The sequence below is a fragment of the Kwoniella dendrophila genome, chromosome 2 (genome assembly GCF_036810415.1).
Source record: "Kwoniella dendrophila CBS 6074 chromosome 2, complete sequence".
Lineage (NCBI taxonomy): Eukaryota > Fungi > Basidiomycota > Tremellomycetes > Tremellales > Cryptococcaceae > Kwoniella > Kwoniella dendrophila.
This window is the reverse complement of record NC_089477.1, coordinates 2,441,011-2,462,155: the sequence shown is the minus strand read 5'-3', so window position 1 is coordinate 2,462,155 and position 21,145 is coordinate 2,441,011. Positions and strand designations below refer to the sequence as shown.

Sequence of the window (21,145 nt, the reverse complement as noted above, 5' to 3'; positions counted from 1 at the left end):
TGATGATGCATCCATGTTACCATATTTTATTCTAAGGTCGATCAATCACTATCATCATCAAAATGATCTCGGTATTCTTCTTTATTCTTGTTTGATCGCGGCGGTGGTTTATAAGCATCATACCTCAACTGGCTGGAGGATAAGTCTGCTCGGGGTGGAAGAGGCGTTGACAAGGGGGCTGTGGTGGTAGATGCATTATTGACTTTTCTTGAATATTCAGAAGATACTGATATTATGGCTTCGAGGACATTTGCCAGCTAAAATGAAGATTATCAGTACAGAATCCTGTAAAAAATTGAATAGCTTGGCTTACTGTATTCGATTCTGAGGCTGCCTTTACTTGTTCTAGCAATTGATGTTTCATAACGATCGATATTTCTTGACATCGCTGAATAAATCATCGGTGAGACGTCTACAAGTCGTTTCGAAACAGGTTACTCACCTTCTTTAGATATCTAGCGGATCCTTCTTGTACTTGTTGGATCGCTTGAAGTATGGTTTGCTCCTTTATTTGGGCTATATCTGATTGTAATCGGATTATGAGTGATATGAGTGTTACTAAGATCAATTCTTGTATGGATGCTGCGGTTATAGAATCTTCAGCGCTACGAGTACGAGAGAAACGGGAACTGAAACAGACTTACCGTTGTAATATGATAGGATGTTTACAAAGAAATCGAATGTTTTGTCAAACTGATCGTATGTGAAAGGCAGATATTCGCATGTTATTGATGTGAGTATGATGGTCATAGTGTCGCTAGGTTTTCTGTTCCTTAACCGGAGTGATTCAATGATGAACGTAGTGAAAGATTGCGCGAAGGACGATGGCACTAAGACAATACACTTAGTTATGGGATTGACCTACCATGCATAATCTAGCACTTACTGTAAGTTAGCCTAGCTAAAATACTTCTTGCTCCTTCATCCCACACCGCCTCTTTGGTATCCTGCACTGCCTCTTCTTCCAACGTGTCGAGGACATCGATAACACCTTTCGCGTACCCTTCTGCATCTGCACCCCATCCCGCTTCTGCAACTTCTAATGCCCTTGAAGCTGTCTCATATTTCCCTATTGTAGTTTTCTCCTCGATTGTAAGACTATTTGCTAAATTCATAGGTAATGAGAGATTTGTTGAGGTCTTGATAGACTCTAGATGCGTTTGCAGAACCATAGTAAGTAGATCAGGGGAAAGGGATTTTAGTAATCGGGTTGTCTATGGCGGACATGAACAATATCAGTGACAACCTCAATTGTTTAAGGGTGGTCGTTTTGACTTACTGATTTACGTATGGTATTATCTACATAATTAACCCCTTCCATGAGAACTCCCATTTCGTGTTGACCCAGTACGCCATCCCATATATTGGTAGGAAGTTTAGCCAGACATCGCAGAGCCAGGACACGATCATTTGCTGAAGGTAAAGCAGGAGAAGTGGAAGTTGATGGCGCAGTATGGTTGGCGAGAAGAAGTTGAGATATATGTCCTAATAGATTTGATGATATTTCAGGTATTTTCGTACAGATGGAAGATACCTCCAGCAGGAAAGCTACGAAAGAAAACAATCAGCATAAACAAATTAGCCAGTGAGATTCCAACATTTACCGGCTTCCCACCTGTGATATGACTTGATATCTTCTAGCCTATCGCAGATCCATTTGACTACCATCTCCTCGGCGTCTCTGAGTGTATCAGTGAGCGAAGTAGACTTTCATAAACGTATTAAGGTGCAATTGAATAAAACGACCTACTTCGTAATATTTTTCTTTGTCTGTAAAACGACTTCTAATGCTGTTACTATCTCCAAAGCTATCTGACCTTCGAGTGTTACTTCATTGACTCTTGCTGCAGCCAAACATTTATCTAAAATAAACAGCCTTTCTTCGTCCGTTTCGATGAGATGGACATCGGTCTAACAACGTAAAGTCAGCGATGCTCCATTCAATCTTCAACGAGAAAAGGTGTTTTGATCAACTGACCTCCAGGATATATCGAATCGTCCTAAATATGACAGCCAATACCGACAGATCGTGTTCATGCGATAGCGCTTTTAACAGCTTGCTCATGCTAAGAGGAAAGGGTTCATTGGCTTGGGATAATCGATGGAGTGACAATAGGGCTTCGAACGTTCTTTGTCTAACGGCCGGTCTACATAGGAAATAAAGTGTCAATCAGCATTCATCTAGACTTGAGGATATCATTGTATTTTCGACAGCAGACGACGAGGACTCACAATTTATGCCGCAATAATGATTTTGACGTCAGAAGCGGTATCACAGCAGGACCTAGATCGCTCGAAGGTAACTTTGCTATTGTATTCAGAGCGAGAAGTATATGTGAAGAAGTCGAAGAGGATAAATCCTACATGATTATCGCATACAAAGTCGTTATTTAAATATTAGCTTTTTGATACAACTCCAACTGATTAGACGTACCTTTCTGATGGTATTGATCAATAACAAGTTCAATTCGTGATTTTTGGGTAATCTCTCCGTCAGGTAAAGGTAACCTAGGAAAGTTATTCTTGTCAGCTTAGTCGCTCTTAGAAAGTTGGTTGAGAGATACAACTCACCAATCCTTCTTTCAGCTATAGTCTGACCACCTTCCGCAAGCTGTAGAGCTGAAACTAACGCGAAATCAACATTATCTTCTGCTCGATGGCGAAGCATTACGCAATGAAGAAGTATAACCAGAGTCTCGGAGATCCTGCTCTGCATAAGAAACGGAAGGGCATCAGCTGACAGCCTCCCTGATTGTGTATTACAGTCGGGAGCTGAGGTTAGGTCGAAAGATGGAATGAAGCGCGGTGAGGACGATGAGTAAGGGTTCAACAACAGAGTCATGATAGTGATTATGAGCAGTTTTGGTTTGCTCTGATATATGCAAATAGCGTCTTGCAACCCACCGTACTTTGCCCTCTTACGCTCAATGCATCTCGAGCTTTCTCAATCTCCTTCGAAATGATCTCATCCTCTTCCTGCGGTGAAGTAGCTTCATGTAATTTGACTAATAAAGCATGATGTGCTCTTGACGATGCTCCCGAAGTCAAGTAGGGTGGTAGAGTCGTAGCTGTTCGAGGCATGATGTAGAGCTTGAGGATTAAAAGCTGATCATAAAGAAGACACGAAAGAAAGCAAATGGATGATGTTGTGTAAATCAATGTTATTGACAATGTGTGATGAGGTTCGACCGAGGTGGACATGCCTCCACCGCGGCGGAAGAAACAGAACAACAATAGTGATAAAGACTGCATATAAGGTGATGCAAACGACAGAGACACGCTTCTGGGCATTCAATACATAAGTCATCATATTATCTACCTATCCAAATCTCTAGCGAGGATGTTTTTATATTTGATTCTATAGATAACATATGCTCGCAAATTTATACAATACAAAACAAAACCTCTTATATCCTTTCATCTTATTTATTCCCTATTTAATTTCTATATAACTTTTATGGTCTTATATTCTAGTTAGATCTACCAACGACACCCTCAGTTTCTGGTCGGAATACATAAGCATCTTCATGAGGTGGAGTAAGTTTATCGTGTAATAATGCAGAAAGGAATTGATAATCTGAATCTGAATCAACATGGGTAAAATGTAAGTATTGCCATGTTGTGTTGTTGGCTGTTTCATCTTTACGTCTTTGTCGTTGATCGTTCTGTAAAAGCGGAGAACATCAACATACAGAATGATAGATCATTTTCGGTGCTATACACAAGTGAAAAGTGCTAACTCACCTCAATAGCGGTTTTATCTCTACCAGCTTGATCGTAGTTACCAGTTCTGATACCCTTAGCAACATTTACCCATAATTTTCTACTTTCCCATTCTGACTGCTGAGAGACATCCTTAACATTCACTTCCTCTCTGTGGGTTGTCGTATCCAAGAAGATTGGACCTTTGGAACCACCAATATGTGATTTGCCGGTCCATTGTCCTTCGTAGGTTTGGATGGATTTACCGGATGAATTGGTGATATTGGCCTTGAAAGAGTGGGTTTTACCAGTGAAATAACCTTTACCCTTGTAGTCAATCTGGAGATATTAGAGAATCGTTAGCTTGTGCAATGGGTGTACACCGGCTGCAAGCAGACTGTCTAACTTGACTCACTTGGGCGGTAAGGCCACTACTACTTTGAATAGCATTTGTGTCGGTCAATTCAATGTATGGTGATCCCCATACGATACCCTCAATTCGAAGTTTAGCTAACAATGCGAAAACGTCAGCTCGAATGCGCGGAAGATGGCTTCTTCCCGTACTCACGAAGGGTAATCAAGTATTTCTCCTCCTTTTGTCCATTCTTTGGCTGTACGGTAAGGACAGCATGACCTGATTGTTTCACTGAGATCGAAGAGCGCAATCAGTATGAGTCGAATAGATCGTCAAAATGCCTTGATTTGGAGGTGATCGAGTTTAGCTTACCATTGATAGCAGTACCAGTGAATGATGTTTTCTGACCTGAGTGACCTTGAAGTCTTACACCTGCTGTTTTGTTCTCAATATAACTATAAATGGAAGTTCCGTTAGACTTCATGCTCCCCTATACAGAACTCCAATGAAGACAACACCTACTAGGCGGTCTACAGAGAACTCAAATGTCAGATTGGTCCCTCATCAGATTGACACTTTAACTCACGATGGGAGGATGATGCGAGACTTGCTCTACGATTAGACGGGTTTCTCCCCGACCATTGGCATCTGGCCAAACACCATAAAATAGTTCACCGAGTACGGGATTGAGCGGCTGTGCAAGCAAGATCATCATGAGTTACTTGCTGTCGTGTAACCCGAGCACAAATGGCCAACTCACTTTCTTTTCTGATCCCATCTTCTCATTACGTGTCTGTAACGCCCATAATTAGTTGACTCGGATTCTATGGATGTCAGATAGATTATCGACTTACAGTATATTGAGCACTGAGGGTACCAATAAACCACCTTAAGACTCTTTCCATTCTATCTTGTTCATTTGCACCTGCTGAGATAGCAGCGAAATCATCTGGATGTTCACACCAGTATGCTGGGAATTCAGTAAGGGATGTAGGTGAAAGAATGACTATAGCACAGTAAAAAGATAAAGTCAGTAATTGTATCATTAATTTGGGTCGCGTGAGCAACCACAAAACTATATTAAATTGCTTCTATCGCACTTACACGGTGGTGCAGTCATAGAACTAAGATCACCAGTCATCTGAGCTAAACTCTTGATGAAACTGGCCCATCCTGCTTTTTGTTCTTGGGGAACATCGGCACCTGGCATATTGTGAATACGATAACGATTAGTATGATAACTATGTTTTGTCTTCACTGACAGAGAAATGAGAAAAATCAACATGCATAAGAACATGCATGATGGTAGTAAGATAGCACGAGTCGAAGTGCAAATATCGGCTTTGTCTCCCACAGTAGACAAAGGATAGAAGAAAGGGAAGAAATTGAACAAGGTAATAAGGTGTATCATATCCGCGCATGAGATCGGACGAGCTTTTATCGCCTCTCGCAATTGTAAACTCACCTTCAGGTCTATCAGTCATCTTGAGGTGTATTAATTATTTGTAAGTGAGTTCGTAGGTGGAAGATCTGTTGAAGACGATAGCTTGTATGTTCGCTATCGAGATAGATGGATGATGTATTGAATAAAAGGAGTGAAGCTGTGTTTGTAGAGATGTGACACAAAAAGGGGAATGATAAAAGGGGGTGATTATTCACTTGTTTGGTGTGGCTTGTGCGAGAGGTGATTTTTTAGTCTGACACGATATAATCGACAGATGAATATCAGATGGAGTGTGATCAATGTGGTTTGAACAAGTTATAAGGACAATCACGTTGACTGCCATGCAACTGGTAATATATCCATAGATTGTCTTCGTCGTCATATCTACATCCTTCATCATCATCATCATCATTTCGGTCATCCTCACTACTCTTAACGTTATCATATGTATACAAACATATTTCAGGGAATGACGACACATCCACGTGCTCACTCCTCTTTTACATCTCATACACCGAATGTGGCATTAATATCATAATTATATATCTTCCAACTACATACGAGTACATATACTGTACGAGTACTACTTTACAGACAGCATCACCTCCCCTACTATCGCATCTTGAGGGCGAACCTCGTTCGTTTTCTATCGCTTAGGATGCAACTCAAACTAAGCGAAAGAATGAATGATCTCCATTACTGTCTATGCAGCGACTGGCGTCCTCGAATATCTTTTTGGTCTTCGTTCCGGTGTAGCGCGAGGATGTAGAATTAAGCTTATTATTGGGTTACTACCCTTCCTTTGAAGCACGTGTTTGATCAATGTCGGTCAGTGTGAGTGTTTTATAGTAGTGTATTTGATGGTATTTCATGTACTATTACTCTATATCGATCTATATTGGTGTATCTATTCTAAATTACTCTATAAGAGGTTATATTATAAGTTTAACATATAAAGGTTGTCATGCAGCTTGTTTATTACATATTCACGATATCCCATGAACCTCCACTTCCCACGTTCCTATTACGTAAATCTCGTTCACACCGGTTGTTGCGGAAGACAAAGCTTGACTTCGTTGTTCGTCAGTACCTTGCCAAATGTACTTGGTGTAGTTCCTATAGTTCAAAACTGTGAGCTTATTGACATAGCTTCCATCTTTCCCTCGATTTCTTTCATGGCATGTTAGGTTGGTAGCTGCAGTGACCTCAGTGTCTGTTTCTACAGTAAGATCACCATTTAACTCTGATCTGTAGGAGGGATATTTTCATACATTTTGTTCAAGCTTGACGGATTTGTATAGCTATGAAGCTGTGGAGGGTTTATAATTATGAAGAGTCTGATTTGAGGAATAACAGGAAATGCGGTGTAAGTTGATATACAGAATATAAAGAGCTATTTTTACCTGTGGGTCCTCGTCATAGCAGATGATCCGTCAGCGTCGCCTCAATCCTCCTTTCTTTCTAGTTCTGGTCGAAACGACAGAAGCTTCCCAGGAGAAGACCATGATCATCCTTTATATATATATCTCCTTGAAGCATCAGCCGCAACTGAAAGGATACAGTATCTGGTTTGCCGAGACAGCTCCTGTCTTCATGAGAGCGTTCTAAGTAGGCTACAGTATTCACTCATTCTCAGTATTCAAGTGAGACGATACTTCGTCAAGCTAGTTTATCTTTTTTGTGCTCCACTTTGTAAGGCAAGGTTTGTCGGTCATAAATGATAGAGTACAGCATTGGCAATTTAAGGATACTTAATAGCTGAGATAGTCCGATGTTCGAACACACTTGCAATACATAACATTGTGATACATATATGAAATCCAAGAAAGGCTTTGTAAACAGCTATTTGAGTACAAAAGCTGAACGGAAGAGCTAAACTATGAAAGGAGAGGCAAGTTCTATAATCTGACACCGACCTACAAAGATGATACAGTAGTCTTATCGTATTTTGTCGTCCCATCATCATAAGTGGTAATGTTTGTTTGGTATAACCTTGAGTTGAGGGTGCAGTCTTCTCCTTGATATCATCTATAAGTCTTTGCCAATCCTGTGCTCTTGTATCGTCTCTTTCGCTATGCGCCCAGCTTACCAATCTACCCATATCAACCCAATGCCTATCTCCTAGCTTACCTTTCTCGTCGACATCCCATAAATAAAAAGAACGTTTACCTGTTCTTTTATCTTCAATCGGTGCTGTTTCCCAATATCTACTGGTTTTACCATCTGCCGATGTAACTACTGAGCTGATTGGCTTAAAATCTAACACTTTATTCAAAACATCTGAAGCTATTTGATCTTTTTTCGCTTTTTCTTCCAATTCTTTCAAAGATAATCCTCCTACATGAACAGATTCCATGTCTTTTCGTTTTCATAGTCATAATGAATTCTTGTATCTTCACCAGTTTCACGTTTATTATCAACATACCAATGAACCATACGTGATGTGTTGTTATCTGTTGATATTAGGGACTCTTCCCTAGTTCGAAATCGATCACCGAAATAATCTAACTCTGAAGTTGCCGCTCTTATAATAATGGCAGACTGGATCAATTTTTCATCAGATGTAGATTCGGCAACGCTGAGGATGGCAGCAACTTCTTCTTTCCCACCTTCCCAAACAAATTTGGTTTTGGGGCGTCCTTCTTGAGCGGCTGTTATCCGGTAAGTAGTGGTTGCTCCGGTTGAAATTTCTTGGATATTGGTACGCTTTGCACCGGATGGTAATGTTGTAAAAACGCCTTCTGTGCGGTCGCCAGAGTACTTGGAGCCGTTTACGACCTTCCAGTTGGCCCAAGGTGAGATATCAAAACTCTCAAGTTGCCCTTGAGAGGTGATACCAGATGAGGTATCGTTGTAAGTGGTTCTCATTTTGCTAGGCTGGTGTTTCTTCGATCTTGGGTGAGCTGTGGAAAATGTTTGTCAATTGATAATTCAACGCAATTGATGTGTTTAGTTGTAAGGTTGTTGTGAGTGAGAGAGTTTGTTGGTTGTTGTAGTATGAATAACTATTGGTTGCCACTCCTGGTATGCTTCTTAGATACCTTGCCATGAGTCCCCGTCAAATCCGTAGAACGTTTGTTATCGAGTCAAATCGGTTTCTTGGACATCCTTTTTCATCGGACTCAATATGACGATGATAGGTTTACATCTTCTGATGCTCCTTTGATTATGATACACAGCTCGGAATCCGTTGTTGTCTTTTCCCATCGAGTCGATGTGCAATTGGTTCAATGTTATGACGTGAGTGGTCTTCCAATAATCCTCTATTGAATATCCTTCGTGCAAGTATCAACCTCGCTGAAAGTCGGAATGTCGAAGATGGTCCAGGAAAAAGATTCACATATATGTTAGAATTAAATGATCATGACAAGTAGAACGCTGAGGGAACAAACGAAACCCCGCTGGCACGCAAAATGTTGGCGGTCGAGGGACATACTATGCAGTGTGAAATAGAAGTATGTACAGTGCAGTTTCTCTCAAAATGCAATCACGCTAACGAATTGCATAAACTCAGAGATTCCAGTCACATGGAAAAATATGGTCCAATACAGAAAGTTAGGGGAACTTTTCAGGTAGATAAAAGAAGGGTCTCTGACTAGTAAACTACAGTACCGTATCAGCAATGCGCCCCAAGTGCCACTCGAAGTTTAAAGCGGGGCTTTTAGTTTCCAGGTGGAACCGTCGCTGGAAGTTGAGGTTGATATTGTACTATCTCCAACAGATTCGGAATATGTAACGAAACTGTATTGGAAATTTGTAATAAACCAGATTCTTTCGATCTGATATCATCTAAAACTTGTTTCCAATCATGTCCTTCTCCTCCTTTACGAGATGACATTTCCTCGAGTCTTTTTTGGGTGGCGAGAACCATTTTACCTTGTCTATCGCCTTTCATAGTTTTGATAACTTGATATGCGGTTGCTCCTGATTCTTTGCCTTCATCTTTACCATAAAGAACTGTATCTTCATCGTTACTAGTTGAGACTTTCCAGGACATTATTTTATCACCAAGATCGATACTACCTTTTATTGATGATTCAGTCTCGACAGACATGGTCGATTCATGAGCCTTGATATGATCAAAGACTTCTTTAGCTTGACTAACTCTATTGCCCCTCTTCTTGATTTCTTCCAAGGTAAATGGTTTATTCGTACTGTAGTCACCTTCTGACTCAAGTCCGTACTGGTACATATTTTGTTCCTTTCCGTAAGCGATTTCAGGTGTACAAGTCCAATTGATATAGTGGCCGTCCTCAGAAAGGAATCTACCGCTATAGCTGTCTGATCTACTTGTACCTGTTGAATTGGAAGTGGTCATACTGTTCATATCAGTGAGAGATTGCATTATATCTGAGAACACGAAACTAATAAGATGTTTAGAGATGCAAGGGGTCTAAATGGATTTATGCTTGAGATGACTTTGTGTGATAAAGGGTAAGTTGCGATATAGAGGGACGAAGTATTTATGAGGTACGAGCATTTTGCTCCCATATATAGATATGTCCAAAGGCCGTGTTCGCTCTATGCACTCACCAAAATCGAGTCATATCAGATAATCATCCTTTCTAGTCACTATTTCCTTTGAATATCCAAATATGTAGGACGTGTTGAAGTGTAAGACAACGTCATCCATAATATTCTATCCTGTTTCTGCCCATTCTGACTGACAAGTATCATAGTACAGAAATCTCGTCCGCGGAATTAGTATATCAGCAGATTTAATCCAAATCCAGCGGATTGACCTTTTGGTGAATTTGCAAATGCAGGCGCTCATGCATATCGTGACAACAGGCTACCTCCTTTATTGAGGATTTTGAGCTTTCCCTCAATTGCTCTCGCATAATATTCGATGCATAGACTATCGCAATGAATATCCATAATGTCAAAGGAACAAGTTATAACATGTCTTAAGTGTGTGACATTTCCTATCGATTTTGGAATCGAATCAGAAGGTCGGTTTTGTTGTATTACTGATAACGAGTATGCATATACGTCTATATCTGTCTATAAGCTTGTATAATGTGTTACAATATGTATAATAGTACAATAAGGATATCTAAGCAGCTCGACGAAGATCGCGGATACTAGTCTAAGTAAAATTTTACAGTACTACTTAATGCTTACGAAATCCAACAGGTTTAGAAAGCAAAAAAAGAAAAAGAATTGGCGCTATTAAGGCTGAGCTGAACTTTTACCTAGTCTGGATTCTTTCAAAAGGATATCATTCAATACTTTTCCCCACGTAGGACCATTTGATTCGTGAGTTGACATTTCCTTGAGCTCCGTCTTAATTATTGAACTTCTTGTTGACCAATCCCCACTAACTTTGGAAACTGTGTCTAAGACATAAATAGGTTCTCCTGTTTTCTCATCTTTCAAAGGTGAATCTCTCCATGATGTTATCATATCTTTATTTCTATCTATACTATCAACACTACCCGTCAATCTTGATTTAAATCCAGTGACTTTAGCTAAAACTTGTTCGGCACATTTATCCAATCTAGCTCTTTTATTTAATTGTGACAAAGTTAATCTTGTTTCACAGATTTTTTCATCGTCTTCCGTATATTTTCCATAACAATATATTGTACTTGAATCGTCTGCTGATCTTGAATCGAAATCTGATTTTGATCTTGTGCTGAAATCTTTGGTATCTGACTCGGTCCAAAATACTATTTTGGAAACTTTTCCAGAATCAAATTCAAAAGTTTGTTTCTCACTTATACTTTTGCTGTCGTATAAATTTAGATGATTTGCCGCTTCCTTATATACTTTATAGGTTGCATTGGTTGATTGATGGTCACTTTCACCTTGGCTTTCCAATTTAGAGATAATATTGTGTAAATCACCTTTGGTTCCTTCCAGCGATATTCATCGCCGCTATCTTCATTGTGTAGTTTTATACCATACGTTTAATGCATACCTTTTGTTGGATCCCCTTTGATTGTAGATAAGGAGCTGAAATCGGTGTTGGTAGGTAATTGATCAGCTTTTCTTACCTGTTTAGTACGTCTATTGTATACCGTCCAATTAGTCACTTTATCGATCTCCGACTCTGAATTTATAGAGGTCATTGTGCTTTGATCGCTCATCGTTATTGGGTTGATTTGGGTATTGATGTATAAGAAAGTGTTGTAATCTCGCCACTTCGTATCAACAGTCAAATTTGGACCACCATTTGTATTTGGTGTCAATTGATGTTGATTGATATCGAGTCAGTATCTTTGAAATTTCCTTTCAACCTGAAGAATCTGATATCGAAAATACGTTGACACTCGCTTCAATAGGTATTTCCTTGTATCTAGGGATAGAGCATATCCTTTGATGCATTCGATTCGAGGTCTCTTACATGATAATCTAGCTCATTCTATAATGATCCTATGCCACTTTTTTTCCATAACGTATGGGTTGAATCATCATTTTGGCAAAGCTTGTTCTGTGTGAGATTGATGCGGCGTGCTCAACATGCGGGGGAAAATCGAGAGATGGCCCGAGAATGAGTAGCGAATCCAACCGTTCTCGTCAGAAATTACAAAATTTCCAGGCACATATACTGTATACTCAGTACAAAAGGTATAAGCAATACTGCATACAATGATAAATATGATCTCAAAGGCAATATTCTCATTCAACTAATAAGATAAAATACTACTTTGAGCTGAAAACGAGGAACCGCCACCACCACAATAACGTGAAGAATAGTAATTTGATCCTGAAGAATTACTATAATCCGTTGCTGAATGACCACTATGCATTGGCGGTACTACTATACTTGACGCCATTGATCTAATTATATCATCACTGTAGTCAGAATAAGCGCTATTAGTGGAGTTGCCCTCTGAGTTTGAACCATTGTTGTAACTGTATATATCCGCAGCATCTTTACGAGTATGCCAAACTTTAGGAGGGGCATCTTCAGCTTCATTTAAACCATATTTCCCTCCTAATACATCTTGGAAAAATTGACATTGAGGTTGATTACCTCCTATAACAGAATTGGAATTGAGACTGGAATTAATACTATTGGCATTTTTCGAAATATAAGATCTCATTTCATCTTCATTCAATTCACATTTATACCAATCCTCTTTCTTTTCATCATATCCTTCAATACGATAAATATTCTCTTTACCACCAGGTACCTCATTACTCCATCGTTCAACTTTAAGGTTTCTCAAGCTCACCGAGTCAGGTATCGAAGATGCCTGCTTAACCCCCCTGGTACCCTTATTACGTATTTGCCAAATGCCCCTATCGAATCTGGAATCTCTGCTATCTCCAACGGAAAGGTTAGAAGCAAAGGTCATTTGGGAAGAAGTATCATTGTATGAAGTTGTTGCGCTCATTGTGTTGTATTGCTGTGTTTGTATCGGATGCTGAATGAATATGTAGGTTTGGTTATGAGACTTAGAATTATGTGTTCGACTTTGTGATAAGATATTTAAATGATTTGACAAGAGAGAGTGGCGATTGTGTGAGATGAATATTGGAAAAAGAAAAAAACAATACAAGATAGGAACAGCTTGATTCTGCTTAGCTTATATAGCTTTATACATGTGAGAGTAATGAATGTATGTCTTCTAGCTTTGAGTCGAGTCATTCACGATCCTCCTTTCATCTGAGGAGCTGTCAATTGAGACTGAAACGTCGAGGGGTCAGTAACTCCTTTAATACGTTTGTTACACGTTTGATCTGTGTTCCATCTTCCATTTGACTGTAATGCAAGTTTTATCATACACCATAAACAGATACCACGAGAGGGAAGGAAGCCTTTTTCGGTTTTATTGACTTCTATCTTTCCACCAATCTTCTTTTCCAATTTGATTCCATTCCCAATAACCCCATTGTGGATTTCCAGGATGATTAAACCAATTAGCTCTTGATTTTCCATACATATTTGACCATAATTCCCATTTTTCAATTTCTTCTTCTTCCTTTTTCTTTTCATCTGCTTTCTTTTTAGTTTCTTCTTCTTCTTTTGCTTTTTCTTTAGCCGTAGTATATAATGATTGTGCTAAAGTCGCTATCAAGGGATTGAAATGCGCAGGTAAATTTATTGGTTTAGCTGGATCTTCACTTGGTTTAGGTGGTAATAAAGGTTCAAGTAATTTGGCGTATGGTGCTAGTCTTTCTGAAGGAAGGATTTGGATCAGAATGATTGCCTAAAATAGAGGCGATACTCACCTAGATTAGATGTATATAAATTATACGCAGACACGAGACAAGAACTCACTTTATGATCATACGGCCAACCTAGAGTCAATCTCTTTTGTAGTATACTATCAATAATATTTAATGCTTCCCTAAATCGAAAATTATCAGCTTTAATCAAGCTAATTCATTTCGAAAATAGATTTTTGCCACTTCTTTATTTGTACCATCTACCCCACTCTTGTAAAATATTTGTTTAAAAACAAGAAACCGATTATGAATTTGAAGCTTTACTCACTTCCGCTTAACCCATTCTTCGAATGTTCTATAAATACCATAATCTACCATACCAATTCCAGATGGATCACCATTCGTAATCCATTCTGTCCATTGTCTAACATCATCCAAATGTTGTTCTATAGCTATTGTCAACGGATCTCTTTTATCTGGTTCAAATCCTTCTGGTGGTGTAATTGATGGTAATGGTGCTGGCATTCTGTAAAAGAATCAGAGATATCGCTGGTGAGAGACGTATAACTTGATTGGTGAAATCAGGTTTTTACTTCATGAAAATTGCTATTGTCTGAATATTCGAGGTAGAATGTTAATTATGTGGTTTGACAAAGTTATGTATAAACATATATATGTGGTGTACATCATAGGGAACGATCAGTTCTAATTGAGTTCTCGACAGATGCGCCAAAAGCAACAGTGTGACTTCATGGAAAGACTCCAATTGATTAGCTTCTCTCGATTGTGTGACTGCACAAAGCACAAAAGGGTGTTAAGATAGTATGATTCGTATGATTCGCATGATGGCATATTGCGGCTTTTCCTGATAGTCGTGTTGAGGTCGTGTTGCATTCGATAAATGTAGAATAGGGATTAGTTTGCTTTTAAGGGTGACCTGATGTGTGCGTTGTAGGGATCCTGAAGTGAATGAGCCATTTCCAAGATCTCTACTTCTGTCTATGATTGAACACAATCTATATTCTGGGACCAAAAAGAATAGCATTCAACGATACAGCTAATCTAATAATCTATCTAAGCTCATTATCCTCCTTCCCCGACCTTCCATGACACCTTTTCTTTCATCCTGATCCTCATTTGACTTGAACCTATTTACATCTTCCCGAGAATCAAAAGATGTATTTCCATCTAAACTCAAACCTAAAGCATGTATCCTTTCTGCTTCCTTCGGATTGATTAATGGTGATTGAGTGTTTCTTGGTGTCATTCTAATATCTTCATGTTGATCATGATGTAGCAACATTTGGCTGTTATGTAATTCAGAAGTTAAAGGTGGTGTAGGTGGCCGTGACTGTCTTATCCAATCTTCATTCTCGTTTTCTAATATCCTTAAATCACCATCACCTAAAAATTTGATTCTCGTATCTAAATATTCATCGTATTCACCCTCATTCGAATATTTGAGACCTCGCATTGTTGCCCTTCTCCATATTCCCCACCAAACCGTTTCACCTTCCTCTCCTAGTAATCCAACAACAAGCAATGAAGGTATGATACGAGATAGGTGCTGAACGATTTCTGATTGTAGTGCAGTCGTAAAGGTATATGAGCCAACCTGAAGTAGACGCAGGTAGGGTAGGGCTGAAAGAGGTTCAAGGATTTTTGCCTATGATGTTGATAGCAAATTAGCACTTAATCTTGCGTATTCATTTTGGATCCGTGAATATGTCTAGTCAATCAACTAATGTTATTTTAAGGTGAAGCAACTTACAAAATCATCAAAATTAGTTTCTCTAACTTCCGTCGATTTCTTAAGAGGTCTATCTATAAACAATTCTTTTATACCATCATAAGTATGGACTAAACTCTCTAAGAAATTATTATCTTGATCTTCCCAGTTTTTCAATGGCCCGCAAAGTAATAAGGTGATCAATTGATTTTTTTCGCCTATAGGAGGTCTTCTTAATGATAATTCTTTTAAAGGTGATAGAATATCAGAAATGGTCATTTCATCTAAATCAGCATCTAAAACTAAGAAACTCAAGTTATGTGAATGTCTGATTAAATGTAATGTTGAAACGAATGTTGATGATTGACTGAATTGTCTAAAATTATTAGGTGGTGCTGCTCTTTGTCTCCATCCAAAGGATTTTAATCTATGTGTCAATGGTACCCATGTAGTTAATGGTTGGTATCTATAATTATTGTTACCAGATAGAGATCCACTTCCTGATATGGTTGATAATGCTGAAGGTGAATTCGATATTACGGTAGGTGGTATAGCATGTAATGAAGGATGTGGGATCAAGGAGGAAAAAAGTAGTGCCAAGGTTGAATCGTCAGAAGCATCAGCAAAGAATGAACAATGATTTAGATTTGGTAAAGAGTTGAAAAGGGAGGTTAAGAGTGATGATTCTGCCCAGCATGTCCGAGGTTTGAGATTCGATAACTCTGTATGAGGAAGCGGAGGTGTATTGTTTGATTGAATTGGATCTATAGGTGATAGTCTTGTACGGGTTGAAGCATCAGGATCAGAGTCGAACATGGATAAGTCAATGATGATACTCCTAAGATAGTATGACTGTCAGCAATCCAGTTATAAATCACAATCTATAGCTTAAAAATAAGAGCACTCACTTTACGTATCTTGGCCACCCATCACTATTCCTAATCACCTCTTCTGCCCATTCTACTCCTGGTATTCTAATACAAGTGAATTGTATCCTTCTAACTTCCCTTCGAATTTTACGACATGTCATACCAAGAGATATAAGTGATGCTAGATCATCCTGACGTTCTTGATGCATATCCACAGTTGAGAATATTCCCCATGCTAGGAAAGAATATCATTATTAGTAGGCTGATCAGGTAGTTTCTATTATTCTATTGATATCACTCACTTAGACGATCCTGCTGTGTCAATTCCAATGGATCATATATCTTCAAAGCTATCAACCTGATGACTTCTCTAGGTAAGTCTGTTATAGTGATTCTCGATGGGTTATGGTAATGCCCAGATTCGACCAACATCTTGTTATACTGTTGAGTGATTATTGTTTTGCACCTTTTGACTCCTGGCAGTAGAACGTATGAAAGGATGAATGTGAATGAATGTGATATGATTAAGATTTTAACGGAACGAGGATGATGAGGAGGTTGACTGTACACTCATAATCATGATTGATGGTTGATGGTTGATGGTTGATGGTTATGATGCTATATACTGATGGTGAACTAGTCAAAGTTTAAAAGTGTATTAAAAAATGGGGATATATCAAAGGATGTCTTGATTGGATTTGATGGTAATATAACCCTTGTTTATGATGTTGTTAACTTGATGTTAATCTTATATAAATATCATACATTCCTTTTCTTTTCTTTCATAATGTGCACCCCTTCTTTGAGTAAAGTGACAGCATTTATCGTCTATTTATTTTATTATCATAATATGTTAATATGTTGAAGACTACGACTACGACTACCACAAACCAAGACAGCTGATTTGTTATTGATAATAAAACAGTATGAGTAAAGTTGAAAAACAATTAAAAAATTCCAATTACAGCATGCACAGGTCTGTCTATGTATTCACCGAACAAGACGGGATCAACATGATATAAAAAGGCACAGGGTCAAAACACAACCTATGGATAATCTATGGATAAATTGATTATATTTTATTGGTACTTTATTAGTAAATAACCACGTGTCAAGATGCGGCTTAAGCGAAATCCAGAGATAAGCAATTAACGCTAGTCAAGATTCCAGATCTATATGAATCTGGATTGGATGTCTTTCGGTATCACTCTCATTCACCCTCACAACACGGAAGAAGGATAAGGACAAGGAGAAGGGCGAAATCTACCATCTGCAACATGGATTCTTACATACTTTTTGGTATGCATATCGTTAAATTCATCGTATGGAATATTCAGTATCTACTATATGAGAATCAAATATAGACAGTTACTTCTATTGAATCTATATATTCTGCATGTTCTTTCTTTCTCTCTTCTTATTCACTAACGTAGGTAATCAATACCAACTAATCCACAATGTTATGTAATTTCATTCTGTTGGCATTAGCATTGACAGGAGGAGTATTCTGATTTTGACTACTTGTTACACCTGTACTTATGATGGGACTAGCATTTCTTGAACCTTTATTACTATTTGATCTTTGACTTAAAATATCATCTCTATCTCGTTCTCTATCTCTATCGTTAGATGAGAAAATAGGTGGTAAACCAGCTGACGAGTTTGGTCTGGAATTACTTCTACTTGAATTTCCATTTAACTGTAATGACCTATTACCACCACCCCTTAAATTAGATGGAGTCGAAGTAGCTAAACTCAATGATGGAAGTGTGACATTATTGTTAGGTGATGGTAGACTGTCTCTTTCACGATCTCTACCGGAAGATGATAAAGGTCTGAAATTAGATCCAGTCGATAAAGTTGGAGAAGGTTGAATTGATGGTGGTCCATATGAATTTGGATGTCGACTTGGTGACATTCTTGATCTTGGTGATAATGGTTTGGGTCCTTCTCTGGTTCTAGATCGTTGAGGTTGGGGTTGCGACTGAAGAGGAATATGTGATGATGCTCTAGAAGCAGAAGACGAGGACATATATCTTTCTCTATCCCTTTCTAATTCACGCTCACGAGCATACATGAGCTCTCTTTCTCGTTCCTTGGTATCTAATATTGGATAGGTATCTCTTCTATCTTGGGGCCAAGGTACACTCGTTCTAGGTTCTCTTTCGCTTTCTCGATCACCATATGGAGAATCAGGATATGATGGTGTACGTGGTGGGTAAGCACTAGGTGGAGGATGTGTGTAGTAAGGCGAAGGCTGGTACTGATTGTGATGGTGCTGAAAGTTTGGATGCTCGGGAGGTCCATAGCCCGGTGGAGGTAACGATTGATGATGTCTACTACCGGTTGGTCCAGCAGCACCAGGTGCAGGGTGTGTGGAGGGTCGACCAGAGGTGGATCCATAATATTGTGGGGGATAGCCTGGACCAGTTGGATGACTGGGCGAGAATGCTTGATGGGTTCGATAAGGATCATATGCAGATGGTGGAGGGGGAGGAGGCATGTGAGGTGCGGTGGGAGGATAATTTGGGTGATATCCATGAGGATACCCGTTGGTAGGTGTTTGTTGTGGAGGATAAGGCGGATAGGCTGCAGGTGGTTCACCATGAGAGTGTGAAGAAGAAGGTCGATAGAATCTTCCCGCTGGTTCGTTATCACTGGGAGGGTAACTCATGGAAGCACCTCTAGATCTTTTGGCCTGATGAGGATGTTGTGGGGGATGTTGACGTCTTTGCTCTGGATGGTGTAGTTGCTCAAAGTCATCTTCTGATTCGGCAGCATCGCTTTTTCTTTTGGATTTCGGGTTTCGTACAGCAGCTATAAAAGGTGAGTGAAATTACATTAGCATCCTGTCTTTCCGGAGTGTTCAAAATCACAATCTAGCTTACGCTGTCGAGGATCTTTTCTAACTCGGATTTTCAAGCCTTGTTCAGCGAATGATTTCGATAGATCTGTAGCTTCTGTGGGATTTCATTCACAAGGCATCAGCAATTGCAATCAGATTATGAATATCCAGAAAGGTTAGACTCACTTGACATTCCTGGGAATTTCTTAGCTGAGTAGACAGAAAATGTCGATGTAAACATTGTGGTACAATAATACACTTCTTGGCTATGAATTTCGGATACTGACATTAGCAAGATGCGATCAAGATTCAGGATTCATTGACTCACTCTACGATTTCGAACAATGTTAATTTCAATTTATACCTTCCTTCTTTCCTTACGCCCAAATCAGGGAATACGAAAAAGGCAGCATCGGTATTATCGAGATCTTTAAGGTGATATAAAGATGATACTGGTGTTCCAGTCAAGAATCGAGTTTTTCCATCATCGATTACATGCAGTTCATCCTCATTTTCATCACCACCAACAAGACATGCGAAAAGGAAGTAGTATGGGTCTGCGGTATTGCTGTCAGTTCTTTGAAACAGCTAATTCTATTATCCCTAGCATTACTCACTCTGCATAAATGCCATACCGTTAGGACCTGGACTAGGGCGCCTTAGCGAAGTTCTCGTTCTAGGATCAGTTGGAGTAATATCTTCACCATTTTCATCCATAACTTTCAGCTGTATTATTGGAGTTGGATCGACTGGTCTTCTATCGGCTGCTCGACATGATAAGCAATAATTAGTCAGCTTCTTGCATAAGTTGTAACATCGGTTATATTCAACATTAAGGCTTACATTTCTCTCCAACGCCACACATTCTAGCTTGGACAGGCTGTTGTCTCATCTTCATTTCATATTTTCTAAGTACGCAGTCGTGATCCGTAGCAAGACATTTGACACCATCAGATCGAAGAGACATAGGCGTATCAGAAGGTGTAGGTAAAGGTGGAGGTGTACGGGCAGGAGTAGAAGGACCAGCCGGAGGGAAAGAGATTTGGGAGGTTGGTGGATGACGTGGTGAGCAATGGTGGTTCGTATGAGTAGTTGCAGGAGGAGGGACGTAAACAAGTTGGTACCCAGGTGGAGGAGGTGGCAAGTAGAGAGGTGTAATGGATGACATTTCGTTAGCTTTGTTTCTCTGAAGTAGTCTCTTTATTGAAGAAATGGTAGGTATGTGGAGGTAAGAAGCAAAAGTCAAGGTAAAGAAGCGGATCTTTGCTTAAGAATGAGATAGAAGGGGAAGAAGGGGTACCGAAGAAAGTATGAGAAGACATCTTAAATGAAATGACGATCCCGAAATCTACATGATATCCGTGACCATAGCCGTAAAGGCAGAATAGTGTGGTAGAACAAAAGAATGATCGAAGAGGATCAATCAAACCAATTGTTGAGTGTAAACATTATTCTCGATTAAAATGAAGCGTGATCACCCTTGATGAACAATAAAAAGCGAGTTTGTCGGTATAAAAAGGGTGTTGAAAGGTAGTCATGAGTGATGAAAATTGTCCTTATATCGTGGAAAGGCCTGAAGCAGCGAACAATAGAGATGTTTTTAGTGTTTGTATGATCATACACACACACAACTGTGTGATGTCATGTGTATCTAGGGCGATTTTGGTGTGTATTCTTGTCGTGAAGATCGGAGATTAAGCAGATTTTGTTATCCGGTTGGAGGCTTGGGGTGGTTGTGTAGATGAAATGATGTTCTGGGTGATCGAGTTGTATGTCATTAACGATTGTATATCGAGTAGTCAGTTGACTGATGCTATTGTGTAAAGAAGTACTTTGGTCAGTTAAAAGGTATTCATTATCGTTGTCGAGGATGTCTTGACGACGGTGTATCGCACATGACACGGACCGCGAACTCACACAATCACTTGAACCCCATTTATCTAGATCCATCTTCCCGGCGGTTTAGCTGCATATTATCCACACGACGAAAGCGGTGCAGTAGATGTGATCCAAATTGGCGTTAAGCCGTAAGAAGTGTGTTTTCATTGTATATCCAAAGTTCGCTTCCACATATACGTGA

General features: G+C 39.3%; 9 protein-coding genes across 9 annotated transcripts; all 9 read right to left on the bottom strand.

Moving 5' to 3' along the window:
- Nucleotides 1–41: 41 nt before the first annotated feature.
- On the bottom strand, nucleotides 42–3,081 carry L201_002304 (uncharacterized protein; the record flags this gene model as incomplete). Its single annotated transcript, XM_066218081.1, has 13 exons — nucleotides 42–257; nucleotides 314–388; nucleotides 443–582; nucleotides 645–830; nucleotides 887–1,214; nucleotides 1,280–1,548; nucleotides 1,605–1,681; nucleotides 1,751–1,911; nucleotides 1,979–2,147; nucleotides 2,233–2,360; nucleotides 2,435–2,508; nucleotides 2,572–2,710; nucleotides 2,905–3,081. 13 exons carry the CDS (start codon nucleotides 3,079–3,081, stop codon nucleotides 42–44), a joined length of 2,139 nt encoding a protein of 712 aa, XP_066074178.1.
- A 389-nt stretch (nucleotides 3,082–3,470) lies between these two features.
- On the bottom strand, nucleotides 3,471–5,267 carry L201_002303 (uncharacterized protein; the record flags this gene model as incomplete). The annotated part of the gene is made up of 9 exons (XM_066218080.1): nucleotides 3,471–3,665; nucleotides 3,745–4,041; nucleotides 4,118–4,212; nucleotides 4,271–4,348; nucleotides 4,430–4,547; nucleotides 4,644–4,751; nucleotides 4,818–4,850; nucleotides 4,912–5,063; nucleotides 5,162–5,267. The coding sequence occupies 9 exons, from the start codon at nucleotides 5,265–5,267 to the stop codon at nucleotides 3,471–3,473; spliced, it is 1,182 nt and encodes a 393-aa protein (XP_066074177.1).
- A 2,076-nt stretch (nucleotides 5,268–7,343) lies between these two features.
- On the bottom strand, nucleotides 7,344–8,369 carry L201_002302 (uncharacterized protein; the record flags this gene model as incomplete). The annotated part of the gene is made up of 3 exons (XM_066218079.1): nucleotides 7,344–7,360; nucleotides 7,422–7,838; nucleotides 7,901–8,369. The coding sequence occupies 3 exons, from the start codon at nucleotides 8,367–8,369 to the stop codon at nucleotides 7,344–7,346; spliced, it is 903 nt and encodes a 300-aa protein (XP_066074176.1).
- A 793-nt stretch (nucleotides 8,370–9,162) lies between these two features.
- On the bottom strand, nucleotides 9,163–9,819 carry L201_002301 (uncharacterized protein; the record flags this gene model as incomplete). Its single annotated transcript, XM_066218078.1, has 1 exon — nucleotides 9,163–9,819. One exon carries the CDS (start codon nucleotides 9,817–9,819, stop codon nucleotides 9,163–9,165), a length of 657 nt encoding a protein of 218 aa, XP_066074175.1.
- An 854-nt stretch (nucleotides 9,820–10,673) lies between these two features.
- On the bottom strand, nucleotides 10,674–11,575 carry L201_002300 (uncharacterized protein; the record flags this gene model as incomplete). Its single annotated transcript, XM_066218077.1, has 2 exons — nucleotides 10,674–11,359; nucleotides 11,425–11,575. The coding sequence occupies 2 exons, from the start codon at nucleotides 11,573–11,575 to the stop codon at nucleotides 10,674–10,676; spliced, it is 837 nt and encodes a 278-aa protein (XP_066074174.1).
- A 558-nt stretch (nucleotides 11,576–12,133) lies between these two features.
- Nucleotides 12,134–12,847, bottom strand: L201_002299 (uncharacterized protein; the record flags this gene model as incomplete). The annotated part of the gene is made up of 1 exon (XM_066218076.1): nucleotides 12,134–12,847. One exon carries the CDS (start codon nucleotides 12,845–12,847, stop codon nucleotides 12,134–12,136), a length of 714 nt encoding a protein of 237 aa, XP_066074173.1.
- Nucleotides 12,848–13,282: 435 nt separating this feature from the next.
- L201_002298 (uncharacterized protein) lies at nucleotides 13,283–14,147 on the bottom strand (the record flags this gene model as incomplete). The annotated part of the gene is made up of 3 exons (XM_066218075.1): nucleotides 13,283–13,663; nucleotides 13,735–13,804; nucleotides 13,951–14,147. The coding sequence occupies 3 exons, from the start codon at nucleotides 14,145–14,147 to the stop codon at nucleotides 13,283–13,285; spliced, it is 648 nt and encodes a 215-aa protein (XP_066074172.1).
- Nucleotides 14,148–14,679: 532 nt separating this feature from the next.
- L201_002297 (uncharacterized protein) lies at nucleotides 14,680–16,652 on the bottom strand (the record flags this gene model as incomplete). The annotated part of the gene is made up of 4 exons (XM_066218074.1): nucleotides 14,680–15,288; nucleotides 15,394–16,189; nucleotides 16,260–16,455; nucleotides 16,523–16,652. The coding sequence occupies 4 exons, from the start codon at nucleotides 16,650–16,652 to the stop codon at nucleotides 14,680–14,682; spliced, it is 1,731 nt and encodes a 576-aa protein (XP_066074171.1).
- Nucleotides 16,653–17,667: 1,015 nt separating this feature from the next.
- On the bottom strand, nucleotides 17,668–20,233 carry L201_002296 (uncharacterized protein; the record flags this gene model as incomplete). Its single annotated transcript, XM_066218073.1, has 6 exons — nucleotides 17,668–19,037; nucleotides 19,109–19,180; nucleotides 19,252–19,331; nucleotides 19,394–19,622; nucleotides 19,683–19,829; nucleotides 19,909–20,233. The coding sequence occupies 6 exons, from the start codon at nucleotides 20,231–20,233 to the stop codon at nucleotides 17,668–17,670; spliced, it is 2,223 nt and encodes a 740-aa protein (XP_066074170.1).
- Nucleotides 20,234–21,145: the final 912 nt, after the last annotated feature.